Raw genomic sequence first — 13,450 nt, 5'->3', positions numbered from 1 at the left:
AACTGTGCTCCCTCTATTGCAAGTCTTGGGGGTACAGTGGGATAAGACCAGCCTGAGCAGTAGCATGAGCTGACCATAAAAAATGAGGAACAAGAGGAAGTCAAGTATGACATATGACATTATGAACCCATTAAATTGAGAAACTATTCAAACATTTTTTCAGTGAGAAACTTGACTATTTTCCAATAAAGTTTTCTTTCTAGGCCACAGGTTTCACAGCTTGAACTATTCTTGTTATTTGAAATGTATCTTACCCTGAAGCACTTCTATATTTAATGGAAAAATAAAATGATTCAGGAACTGATTCAGGAACTTTTACTTTCTGCTCCTGCATTATATCCTTTAAGAAGTATTTGTTTATGACTTTCAGCAGGCATTTAAAAACAATTTTGAAGTCTTTACTATATCCCTATCTCAAATATCCACGTTAGCATAGTCAGAAAACAGGGCTGCCAGCAATGAAGCCATAGTGCAGCTCCAGAGAGAGATGTGCCAGTAGCCCAGTGCTTTTCCTTTCATGACACAGTAAATTCTTTAAGCTGGGGCTGGCAGTGTTTGCCAGGACTTGGTCTTGGAGTTAATACCCCACTGACACATATGGGATGGTTTATGACTTTTAGAGGCATTGCTTTGGGGGCTTTGTAGGCTCCTGTACCTGACTGAAGAGCATTTACAGTCAGTTCCTCTTCTGACTACCAACCTGGGAACCAGAAAGACCCAGTGTTTGTCAGGAATGATGAGGCTGTGGGCTTGTGTGTATCCAGATGTGATGACCTGATCCAGCTGTGAATCACAGACAGCAGCACATGGAGCCTTCCATGAGCAGGAGGTGTGAACAGGCATGTGGCCAAGGGAAAGTGTGGGGACACGGCAGAGCACACGCTGTGTGTCCATTCCTCCAAAATGCACTGCCTTGTTTCCTGGAACTGAGTGTCAGGGGTTGCCTGTTGTCAGGATCATAGCTTTATTGACCACCTGAAAGGCATTGTAAGGTAGATAAATTTCAGTAAAATATTGAGTCAAAATTTCCAGGGCCGCCTCTCTGCATTTTGGCTGTACCCAGGAGGTTTATGAGTCAAATACAAACAAGACCAGAACCCTGTCTAGAAGCTTTGACAGATTCTCAGCCCAAAGCCAAATGGCCTTAGGGTGGCCTGGGTGACCTACTTGTTCCTCTGCCTTATGGCGTTTGGGGATGAGTAGCATCTCATCTCTTTTTTTCCTCTTTTTTTTTTTTTATTTTTGGTGACAGGATCTCGCTGGAAAGCTATGACAAACCTAGAGAAGCAGCCATACTATGAGGAGCAGGCCCGGCTCAGCAAGCAGCACCTGGAGAAATACCCAGACTACAAGTACAAGCCCAGGCCAAAGCGTACCTGCCTCGTGGATGGCAAGAAATTACGCATCGGCGAGTACAAGGCCATCATGCGCAACCGACGCCAGGAGATGAGGCAGTATTTCAATGTTGGGTATGGCACCTCCCACAAGCACTGCTCGTTCTGTCCAAAAACAAAGAAAAAACAGGGAGAAACCTTTATTCTTCATGGTAGTTAATTGGCAAGGGCGTTGGATGTTGCTAACAGAAAATGAGAGTTGTACTTCATAGCAAAGTGGTCCAGGAGGAGGTTAGGCAATTTTAGGAAGCTTTTTTGTTGGCTCTGATTTACACTCATCTTAATGCCTCTGCCAGCTGTCTCATTTCTGCTCTGATCGTGAAAAAAAAAAAGGCTTTAAGATTTTCTAATGAAACTTATTTCTAAAGAAATGAGTCTTCTAGTAAAATCTTACAAATATTGCGAGGCCTCTGAGAGAGTATCTGAAGGAATCTGTGGTAGTGCCTCTGGATCCAAAAGCCAAAAAAAGGGAGTTTGCATTCAGTAGGATCTGTGGCAAGTGGTCTGCAAAAGGACTGCTGAACACACTGAACCTGAGCTGGAATATGGATGTGACTCAGTTGATTGATGCCAAGCTGTATTCATATCATGTCTGCATTGTTCATTTGTCCTTCCAGGGAGTGTCTTGCAGTCCAGCAAGTTAAATGCTTTCTGTTGAGCAGAAATTTTAAGACCAGTTCTGACAAACAGCAAATAGATCAGTTTGATATGATTAGAATAAAATATGCCTAGAAGACTAGCATATATTTTTCTTCTGCAGAGATTCCTTGCTGTTGGTTATAGCAGATCAAAAAGAACCCAAAGTAATCAAATATTCCACAATATTTCTGTATTCACTTGAGAAAATTAAAAGCTACACAGGGATCCTAAGAAAAAAAAGCAAAACCAGCAACAAGAGAGACCCTGTGAAATAATGGAATTTGTGTTCTGTTTCATCTTGGTTTGGAACCCTTTTGGTATTAACTGGGTTGCACATCACTTTAGTTAATGGCTAGAAGTAGCAATAAAGGAGAGAACATCTATCCAGTGACTGTTAAGTGTCACCAGACTGTGTTTTAAACAGCTACAGTGTGCATTGTTAGAATAAGCTGCTCAGCAGAGAAATTTGAGCTGCTTAACCCTGTGGTGCTGGCAGGTCCAGTGATCCCAGTGGTAAGCACTGAAACAAACACAGGGAAGTCAGCCAACATTCAGCATCAAGAGATTAAAAAAAGGAGGGGGCCTTATGGAACAAGAATAGGTGGCAACAGAGCCCCCAAAACTCTGCTTATCTGGTTAACATGCATGCCTCATCATGGGGAAAAAAATTAACCTTGTAACATTCTGCCTGCAGAAATTCAGCTTTCCAAACAAGGCTGACATTGAAATCAAGACACTTCTGGATGTAATCTACACTGGGGCAGAACCCAGGGCAAAATCTTTCTGGAAGCAGCTGACAGAATGGCCAGTAGCTGCAGTGGGGCCGGGGTGTGATGTCACCAGTCACAGCACTGCAGTTGCATTCCTGCTTTAGGTTCCCCATCTGTTGCATCCATCAATGCAGGTCATTTAGGGCTAAACTCCTAAACACCAGCCCAGCTCCTGCTGGGCACAACAGTAAGTACTTGGTTTAACAGTGGCTGTGCTGGAGGCATCGCAGTGGGAAAGATTGGGAATTTTTAAAGTTCCCTATTTCAGTGTCCTCATCTTTCGTGGTAGCGTGTCAAGCATGGCCTGCTGAGAGCCCTAATACATTAGTATCTGAGGACTGCTGCAAGATCCTCTAGGCTGGACATCCCATAGAGGTGGAAAAATACTATCCTTAAATTATTTAATATTTGAAAAGCACTCTGAAAAGCACCATTTAAGTGCAAAGTGTTCCTATTGTTAAATATTAAAACAAATTTAAGTGTGCTGAGTCTTGTTGCAGAGATGCTGACTCCAGAAAACAAAAGCCTTCTTACTGAATTAAGAATAAAATGCAAATTAGATCTGCTCCCTACTTCAAGAGCTGTATCTTTAGCTGAGACAGCTTGGGTTGTTTCAGAAACGTGGAAATAGGGGCTCTGTGGAGGGAGGCCTTGTTTGGATGGCAGGCAGGAAGTATCTGAAAATGCAGCAAGCAATTCCAAACAAGTATAAAGCTGCTTGGCAGAGGAAAGTCTTTCAGGATCACTGTACTCTGTGAGGCTTACTGTGCAGCCAGGGCAGGCAGGCAGGGGAACAGGGAAGGATTTCATTCTTAATTAAGAATGTTCATCTCAGGAGACTCTACCCTGTCTCCTGTGGCAAGGCTTTTCAGTGCAGATGGACACACCGCTGATGACATTACAATGTGCAGCATGTGCTGAACAGAATTACTGCAATGGAATTACTTCGTGCAGGAAGGCAACAAAAGGAGCATGAATTTTAAACCTCTAGGCTTGTTGGGACTCTGAAGCTTCTCAGAGAAACAAACATTGGTATAACAGTTAGTGTTCTTGATGCAGAGGGAATCTCTGTAGCCTGCAATAATTCTTCTTTTTACTGCAGAAAGGTTTTCAAGGCTTAGATGTATGAAGGCATCCTGTAGAAGATTTTCTCAAATGCTCATATTGTTTCCTTGCTTTTTATTTATTTTTCAATAATGTCCACTTCCATTTTAAGTCTGCCTTTTCCCAATTTTATCCACCTGTGGGATAAAAGAGACAAAAAAAAATTCTCTTTGGGAAAAGAGGATCTGCTTTTCACAAGGGCTGCTCCCAGTGGAAACTCTCACTTTCCAGTGGGAGGCCTTTAGAGGCCTTTAGGCCACTGTTCCTCTCTCTAGTAATGATCAGGTCCCCAAATGAATGTGGAGTAAGCATTGTCTCTGCTTTCTCCTCATCCAGTGGAATTTTCCTGCAGCACCTTCCCATTCCTATGCAGTCTACCTAGACTTTGCTGCCTCTCTCCTACTGGCAATTTACGTCTTGTTACTGTGACTCTTATGTCCAGTGCTGGTAACAGGTTGGATTTTTTAAAAGGAAGCTTTTCAAAATACATGGGTTTTAAGTTGGACCACGGTTGGCAAGCATGTTTATTTTTGGGTGGCACCAAGCTGAATGGAGAAGTTTCCCTCACAAGCAGGCAAGCTGAAGCTGTGTAGCTCAGGTAACAGCTAGAGATGCTTCCAGAGGTGGGGTTTTCCTATCAGTGGAATTGATTTGGGTTTGTTTGCGGAGCGTCGCTCAGTGAGTTTTGAATGCTGACGCAAGAGTTCCTCTGCATGCTCAAGAATATGCGCTGTTGAGCTCACCCTCCTGGTGTTCCATGCAACATTCCAACATCCTTCACTCTCTTCTTCCTGGCAGGCAACAGGCCCAGCTGCCCATGGCCACGGCGGGCGTGGTGTACCCAGGAGCCATCGCCATGGCGGGAATGCCCTCCCCACACCTGCCCTCGGAGCACTCGAGCGTGTCCAGCAGCCCCGAGCCCAGCATGCCCGTCATCCAGAGCACTTACGGGGTCAAGGGCGAGGAGCCGCACATCAAGGAGGAGATGCAGCCCGACGACGCCAACGGGGAGATCTACGACGAGTACGACGAGGAGGAGGACGACCCCGATGCAGACTATGGCAGTGACAGTGAAAACCACATTGCGGGGCAGGCCAACTGATCGGGGTCCCCACGGCTCGCCACCTGCAGGACTCCAAGGAGGAAAGAAAAAAACAAATAAATAAAGCCCCATCTGGTTTATCCTTGCCAGTGGCCAAGCACATTAACTTTCTCATACACTGACTGTTACTTTAACTGTTAGTCTTAACTAGCTGGGACATCAGCTGACTAATAGACATCAGCCTGCATCAGAAGAAAAAAGGCTCAGAAGGAAGGAAACAAAGACAACGACAACAACAACAGAATGATATAAGCTATGGGTAAAATAATGCCAGTAATTCAGCTGCTATACCCAAGCACTGAAGTCTTACTCGTTGACCTTTTATTATTATTTTTTTTTTCAAATAAACTTTATGGCTGTTTGTTCTACAATGTTCTAGAAATTCTCACTCAGGTACACAGTGCCAACAAGTGGCTTGTGAATGTGTTTTGTTGTTTTGTGCTACAGTTTAAAGAGAAATAATTTTTTTTTGGTAATGCACCTGACAGGAAAAAAAAAAAGGTTAAAATTCCTTTTAACCCCCTCTGTCTCCTCCTCCTCCTCCTCCTCCTCTTCCTCTTCCTCCTCCTTCTCCTCCTCCTCCCTGTCAAATCTGGGTCAGAAGTGTGTGTGTGTGTGCGTGCCTGTGTGCGTGGCTGGCAAGGAAGGAAGTGGGGAGTCTTTCTGTTAACCCCAACAAGCATTTCCTTTCAAGAGAGGACTTCTCTTCATCAGTTGCACACCATACTGAGTCTTTGAGCAAGTGCCAAATTTGTACTAAAGCGCTGAACTAGTTGAATTTGCTTTTTTTAGGTTGGTCCCTTCTTGTTTTGTTTTTCTTTGGCTTTTCATTTGCTTCTTGCTCTGTCTTAAGTTAGGACAGTGTTATATCTTAGACAATCCCTTGAAGAACCTGATATACCAGCAGCTGGTGAGATTAGTAATATATTTTTGCTTTTGCTTTTTAAAGGAAACTGTAGGTGCTGTTCTCAGGTGAAAAAAAAAAAAAAAGAAAAGAGAGAGAGAGAGAGAGAGACATAAGAAATTTAGAGAAAAAATATTTTATGGTCTTGGATTTTCATGTGTGCGTGTTTATGGTACTGATAAGAATAATCCTGGATTATCATGAGCAAAAAGCATGTTCCAGAATGAAGTCCTGCACCCTCCAAGTGACTTGGTCTGCAAGAAACCTTTACTTTTAGTTTGCACTTCAGGTGGCACCATAAACAACATAAAAGGCTTGTCCAAAATGTGGTTTGTTCTGCACAGGACACAGTAACTCAGTTACCACGCACTGAGCATAATTAAGTTACCACCAACTGAGACCAGTTCTGATGAACTCATACCTTCAGGGTGGTTGAGAACTGATTTCTGATTCAAAAGGCATTTTTTTTTCCACTGACTTCTTTTTCTCCTGTGCACTGGCAGAAATTCTTCTTTTATCAGTGGGATGTTTGCATGGGAAGGAAGGCTGGTAGCTCTGAGGACATTTCCATATTCTGAGTGGGGTTACAAGAACTCGGGCCGCTGCAGTGCTGAGTTTCCCTCACTGCTGTCTCTCACAACTGAAAAAACATTCTCCTGTGCTAAACTATTTCCAGTCTTGTTCCAGACCACTCACATTGCTTGGGCAGTTTTGTCTTCCTTGGGCAGCCACAGCCAGATGAGGAAGGTGTCTGGGAGCTGCTCTGTGCCCGGGAAGGGAAGGTCTTGGCATCATGCTGTGGCAAAAACCTTCCTCCAAATTGTTTCTTTAACTGGGGATGCCAACTTCATGTTGCTTCCTTGTGAATCCCTACTCCCAGAGGGAGCTGCGTTGCTGTTGTTATCACCTCTAACTTGTACAGTTTGCCCCACACATCTTAGTGGCAGTGAGATCCCAGCCCAAGCACTCCCCAGAGCCCTGCTCGCCACTGTTTGGCAGCCCTGATTTTGCAAACAGTCCCTCAATCAGGCAAGTTCAGCCCTTGATGCCAGGTGCAGGACGATGAGCAGGACAGATAGGAAGGGGGGAATGCCTTTCTTTGCCTCTTGAAATTCCACTTGAAGTGTAACTTGACCTCTGCAGGCCTTCGGCAAAGCAAAAAGCAAATGCCATTGAACACTTAGGACAATACTCCGATGTTTGGGCATGTGACAGTTTTACCCTGCTACATTTCTTTTCTTTTTCTTCTGTTTTCCAATTTCCACCTCTGCTTTGAAAAATTCTTTTCTATTTTCTCTCTCTCAGAAGATTTGCTCTGAAATGATGCTTGGAGTAGCTGATCATATCCTCCGTGTCAGAGAGGGTTCTTTTTTTTTGTATTTTATGACTGTGTTGGGGTTTTGGTTTTTTTTTTTTTTCAGTTGAACTGCCTCTTCTTGCTAGTGTTGAATGGTAATTATAATAATAATAATAATAATGGTCAGCTGTTCCCAGATTAGTAAATTATGTATAATTTATTTACACCCTCCCCCCTTTTTTAACTTTATTTTATTCTGTTCTAATTTGGCAATGCAGCAAATGAAGCTGTTAGGCTATTTAAAATTGATACCCTTCTCCACCTTACCTTTTTATATATATATAAATATATATATACATATGAAAACAAATCGCTTCTTCTTCTGCTCACACCATTTCTCTTTCTTTTATTTTTTTTGGCCCCAGCCATGTCAACTTCTGATGTTTATTATGATGGAGTGAATTAATGGGAGTGTTGTTTTCAATCTTAATTAACTTCTGCTCTCTCATCACTCATTTTAGTTATTTAATTACACCAGTCATCTAGAGCCAATTTTTTTGAAGCACTCTGTTTGGATAAGAAGGAAAAAAATAGACAATTGTTTTTATATCATTATTATGTACAATGTGAAAACAGATATTTGCTCCTTTTTATTTTTGGGGTTTTTTTAACTTTTAAATTTGTTCCCTGTCTTTGTGAACAAATTACTTCTGACTCTTGTGGGTCCACCTCACATTTGCTGGATGCTTGATTTCCACCACAGTTGAGAGATTCTCTGGTTTAATTGTGTCACTTTGGGCGACCAGGAATACTTTGTTTTAGCTCCAGGTAGGTGTCACGCTGCCAGATGGGGTTGGAGCAAGCCTTGGGGTGGCAGGGGTCAGGGAAGGGGGCCCTTGGGACCAAATGCCAGCCCTGAATTCCCAGGAGAGGCTGCTGGTGGCAGCCTGGTGTCCGGGGACACCAGAGATGGGGCAGTGCCTGGTGTCCCCAGCCTGGTGTCCCCAGCCCGGTGCCCCCAGCCTGGTATCTGTGGGCACTGGGGATGGGGCAGTGCCTGGTGTCCCCAGCCTGGTGGCCGTGGGCCCCAGGGCTGGGCCAGTGCCCTCCCCAGAACCCCCAGCTGTCCCCACTGCCCCAGCCAGGGCTGACTTTGTCCCATGCACGTTCCCTGTGACAGGCTGTGCCCCAGCCTGCCTTTCCTTGGGGTTGCTGTAGCACACTGGCCCCCTCTTTCACATTTGGGATGTTGAAACCCATGCAGAAATGTTAAAAAGGAAACAAAAAAGAGGCCAAAAGATGAAAACATAGATTTTTTTTTAAATGGCTCTGGGGTTCCACGCCAGCAAAATGCTTAATGCCCATGTTAATGTTTTCTTAGGTCCAAGGATGAGCACCCATATAACCTTCAGCAGTAGAAGACCAGATTTGAAAATATGGTACTGTTTGTCCCTCTTGAATTTTCTGGGGAAAAAAAAATCTAAAAAGCAAAATACACATTTATAAAAATTATCTTCTTGTTTCTTTTTTTTTTTTTCCTGGGCTCTGTGCCCTGGAGCATGTAGAAAAAACAGGTTAGAAGAGATAAGGGTTTATTCACCTTGAAGGTTATTGAGGCCCTAATGCCAAGGTGGCTCTGTTCCCCTCTTCTCTGGGAAGCTGGTGAGCCAGGATGCTCCTGGGGAGCTGCCTGGGGGAGTGTACAGGCCACCTCCTCCTGAAGCCACCATGCATCTTGGGAGTTTGAGAAGGAACATCTCCAGCAGTGGGGAAAAGGGGAAAATAAAGGAAAAAAAAACTGAGGCACTTGCTTCTAAGCTCAATTAAATAACACAGAGTATATCCTTTTTTCCATTTATTCATGCCTTATATTAGTAAAATAGGATTTTTAAGTGCATTTAACATCTTTATCTAACCGTTCCGCTATATTAATCAGGCCCCCAGAAAAGAACACTAGCTATTATTATAGCACTTAATTAGTTTTGTAACCAAATCCTCTTATTATGAATGCATATGGAAGAAATTCTTTCTTCGAAGACATTATTTCTAAGATTTGGTTACTGCAGTAGACTGTCTTTAATTAAATCATTTTTTAGAAAGTAAATTGTCTTTAACCTTTTTACAGCACATTTTCAGGGCTTTTTCTTTTTAATCCAAAGAGATGAGCTGTTATTGTCCCCGAAGAAGCCTCTGACATCACATTTGTAACATCAAAAATAATTATACTCCATGGAAATGTAGGTCTTCCTGAGCAAGAATTCATCCGCTGTAAAGAAAGGCAGCTGTGTGGTATCTCGTTTCAGGGCACAAGGTATGGGATAGGAAGTTTCTTTGTCTGACCACTTCTGGATAGAACCATCCCTTCCATTTTGCAAATAACTGTGTAATTCACTAGGTGTGGATTCAAGTGTATCCTCAATTCACAGGGCATGGGCTGTCTGTTTAGCTTGGTTTATATTTACATTTTTTCGACTTTATCTTAACTTGTCAGTTTCCCAGATTGAAGAACATGTCAAGTTTGTTTTTTCTACTGACTGATTTCTCTACTCCCCAGTGTTTTTTGTCACTGGTTTGCTGAAACAGTATTTATATAGCTCCATTGGCTCTAAAGCTCTTACTCCTAACGTTTTGGATTTTACAAGTGAAATGAAAATAGAAAAGAAATAGAGACAATCAAATGCCTGGAGCTTAAAACAAAATATGTGCAACCTACCATCTCACTTGAAATTTAATAAAAGAAATAATTATGTAAATATAACATAGAGTTATAGATTTATATTTTGTTCATAACACATAGTGTAATATAAGTTGTATATTTTCATGTTTTGGTTTTATGTTACCATTCATGCCACAATAAATGAAAAAAAAAACAGGAGTTGATGTACTCTTTAAAAAAATACTATGTGGATTGCCACCATCCTGGGTTTTTGGTTTTGGTTTTTGGGTTTTTTGTTTCTTTTGCATTCCCCTTTTTCAGTATTACTGCCCTGCAAGGCACCAATAAAACAGCAAATGTGTTCTTTACCTATCCTGTGGTCTGTTTCCCACTTCTTACAGCAAAGGCCATGCTAACAAACTTTCCTGTCATGAGAACAAAACCTGGTCTCAAGCGGCAGAGAGTGAGATTTAAATTCCGCTTACCAGTCTGATCCAAGAGTCAAGATTTTCATCAAACCACAGGAGAAAAAGATCACCCCACCTTTCCAGTGCTAGCATTAGCACAGAAGGAGCAGTCCCTGAGCAGTGTGGCCAGTGCATTTTGCAGGATGATGAGCAGGTGGCCAGATGCAGAGGTTTGCCCTGTGCCCACCTTGCCAGGCTGAGTTCTCCTGCCGCAGCCATGTGTGCCCAGGGAAACACCCAATTAGAAATGCCAGTGACACCGAGCTGTGGAAAAAATAGCTCTACTCATAGTCACAATGTCCCAACATGCTGCCTAAACAGTTTGTGAAGTTTTGACAGCAGCATATGGCACAAAGTGGGATGAAATGAATTTGTACCTGTTTTTGACAGTAAGTTGTTCTGATGGGTGCTTACTCTCAAGTGCCTACGGCTTGACAGATGCCGCTCTGTGGTTCCAGATTTCCTAAAGGGAAAAGGCAATATTTGGGGAAGCAGGAGGTAGCTGGTGGTGATCCTTCGAACCTGTCCCCACATCTTTGGTTTGCCAGGTTGTCCTCTGTGCTCTTCCCGTGAGTGAGGTGGCACTTGAAACTTCCCAGCAACAAACCAGAGATCTGTTCTGGCACGTCCCTGATACAGCCAAGAGCACACACAGAGCACCTGTCCAGTGGAAGTGGAAATGGGCTTGAGAAGAACGATGTGATGGTGGCTCAGGCCAGTAAAGGTCAGAATGGTTTCACTCCTCAATATTAATTTTTCTGGTACTGTCAGCAACATGTGATGTAGGGAGCCCCTCTTTGGCACTGACATGGCCCACACTGCCCACCTGAATCAGCAGGTGATGTCTTCTCACCGCCCTACGCAAAGATGGAGTGACTTAGAACTTTTTTTTCCTTTTTTTTTTTTTTTTTTTTTTCCTTTTTGGTGGGGCTGGTACCTGACAGAAGCAACAAAGTTCCGTAAACCTTGTGGTGGAAAAATGTCAAGGAGAACCTTAGACAATCTAAGCTAAAGATACATCTAAACTGTAATATGTGTGGATAAGGCTGGGCTTTGCAAAACCAGGAATGACAACTAGTTAAACCCTAAGTATGCAGCTGAAGTGAAAAACAAAGTTTCTAGTGTCCTTAAGTGATACTGCCCAGCCTTGGGAGTGGTAACAATTCTTTCCCTAGACAAGTTGTGAGAGGGTTTGGGTTGGGGTTTTTTTTGTTGTTTTTTGTTTGGTTGGTTGGTTAGGGTTTTTTTTGTTTGTTTTTTTGGGGTTTTTGTTTTGTTTAGTTTTTTGTTTTGTTTTCTTTTTTGTTTTGTTTTGTTTTTTATTTTTTCAAAAACTTCTAAAACATTCCAGAAATTGCCTGTAGCAGGAAGGACGAAAATGAGGATCATTATGACATTAAACTATTTTAAAAAGAAAGACATGTGACAATTAGCGCATTCCTACCAAGAAAGGAACATAGCAGGCTCTGTGTGTGTAGGAAAGTGAAAAGACCCCCCCCCCACAGAAGCCATGAAAGATTATGGGAAGCATATGTGCCTCACGAGGAAGCTCAGCACTGTGACTTTGGCACCAGTGAGAGAAGGGTGCAGGGGATCTTGTCAATAAGCTCCCAATTAATAAATATTCAGCAATACTGTAGGAAAGCAACGTGGGAGAAGAGCAGGCAGCATCTGTCAGGCCAGCCAGTGGAAAACACATGCTGCAAAGGTATAGAAAATCCTTTGAACATAGTTATCTGAGGAATCTGGTGCCTGAGACCATCTAGAGAGTTGCAGGAGCTAATTTCAGTCCCTGGGATGTTCCGTGTGTGTCTGGTGGTGTTACAGTAGCGCTTATGCACTGCAATCAGAGATTCTTGTGAGGTAACCACAAAGACAGGAAAAAGAAGGAGCACTGTAGCATCCTTGGCTTAACTCAGGAAGGCTGGTGGTGTGGGCAGCCCTGTGAGCATCAGCTGTGCCCCAGCTGCACCACATCCCTGCAGGAGCAGCTGTGCAGGGTACAGTGGTGGCAGCCTGCCCTGCTCTGGGGTGGATTAGCAGCAGCTCTGTGAGTGTTCCTCTCCAGTAAGTAAATTTGATCTAAGTCCATGCAGGTTCCCAGGTATGATTTGGAGCTGTTGCTGTCCAGCTTTCAGTCGTGCAAGCACTGCATCCATCACTGCAGCCACGGCCTTCTGGCACCGCTCAGCTAGGTCACAGGTTCCCACTGCCCACACACAGCTGTGGACCTCCCACCTTCCCTGTCACCACATCTGGCCTGGAGACACTTGGAAGTCCAGCCCTGGGAGATGGCTGGCTGTATCCAACACCCTGAGAGATCAGCCACTGCTTGGTGCTCTGGGGTTTTTGGTACTGGGTGCTTTTTTCTGCTGGCAAAGCAGCAGGTGTCTGTGGCCAGGGAAGCAGGGAGAGGACCACGTGCTCAGATGGAGCTGTCCTCCACCACAGACAGATTCTGTTCAGAGCACTGGGTGCCCCACACAACTCAGCTGTCACCACCACCCAGCTCCCTAGGGCTGAGGAGGATGTGATGAGGGCTTCCCACCCACTAATCTGATCACAGAGAGCTGCTTCACACGAGATTAATAATTTCAATTAATTGATTTTGGGATTGGTTATTTGCAGATTTACAGCAATTTGCCTTTTAGGATGCTTCTAAACTTGCTGTCAGAGGCAGCACGGAATGTTACTTTGACCAAAATCAGGCATGCTTTTCACCCCTTCCTTGTGGAGGCCAAGCCTTTAGGAAGAGGCCAAAGCCACACCAAAATGCACCTCTCCACAAAACCCTAAAATGCTTCAAGCAGGGAGACTTTCAGTAGAGCTGGGCCTAAAGGACAGTAGAATGGTATATACATCATTGAAAAACTAATTAAAAACAGGAATCAGAGGGCTAGGGCACACTCTGCCAGCCCTGTGTGGCAATTCAAGATTGAATGGCTTTTTGAAGGAAGTTAGGCTTGGTTTCAATCTCGACTGCATGTTTAGTCTTAGTTAGCAGGGTCAGGAGGGAGGGAAGAGGGCTGGTATTGTGTGTAATGTGTAATGTATGTCCCCTAATGTGTGTAAAGTGTGGCATGGGCAATGAGAAGGACCCTTTTTAGTCCTGGAAAG

The 13,450-nt window shown here is 43.6% G+C and overlaps 1 protein-coding gene across 17 annotated transcripts in view; it reads left to right on the top strand.

Moving 5' to 3' along the window:
- The window catches only part of SOX5 (SRY-box transcription factor 5), a 609,634-nt gene extending 599,396 nt beyond the window's left edge, over positions 1 to 10,238 (top strand). For all 17 annotated transcript variants that reach the window (XM_077783333.1, XM_077783325.1, XM_077783327.1 and 14 more), the window contains 2 exons: positions 1,253 to 1,469; positions 4,706 to 10,238. In XM_077783333.1, the coding sequence (XP_077639459.1) occupies positions 1,253 to 1,469; positions 4,706 to 5,009 (521 nt within the window). In that variant the 3' untranslated portion in view covers positions 5,010 to 10,238. The remainder of the gene's footprint in view (positions 1 to 1,252; positions 1,470 to 4,705) is intronic.
- The last annotated feature ends 3,212 nt before the right edge of the window (positions 10,239 to 13,450 follow it).

Source organism: Lonchura striata, chromosome 5 (assembly GCF_046129695.1).
Source record: "Lonchura striata isolate bLonStr1 chromosome 5, bLonStr1.mat, whole genome shotgun sequence".
NCBI classification, from domain to species: Eukaryota; Metazoa; Chordata; class Aves; order Passeriformes; family Estrildidae; genus Lonchura; species Lonchura striata.
This window is presented reverse-complemented; position numbering and strand designations above follow the sequence as displayed.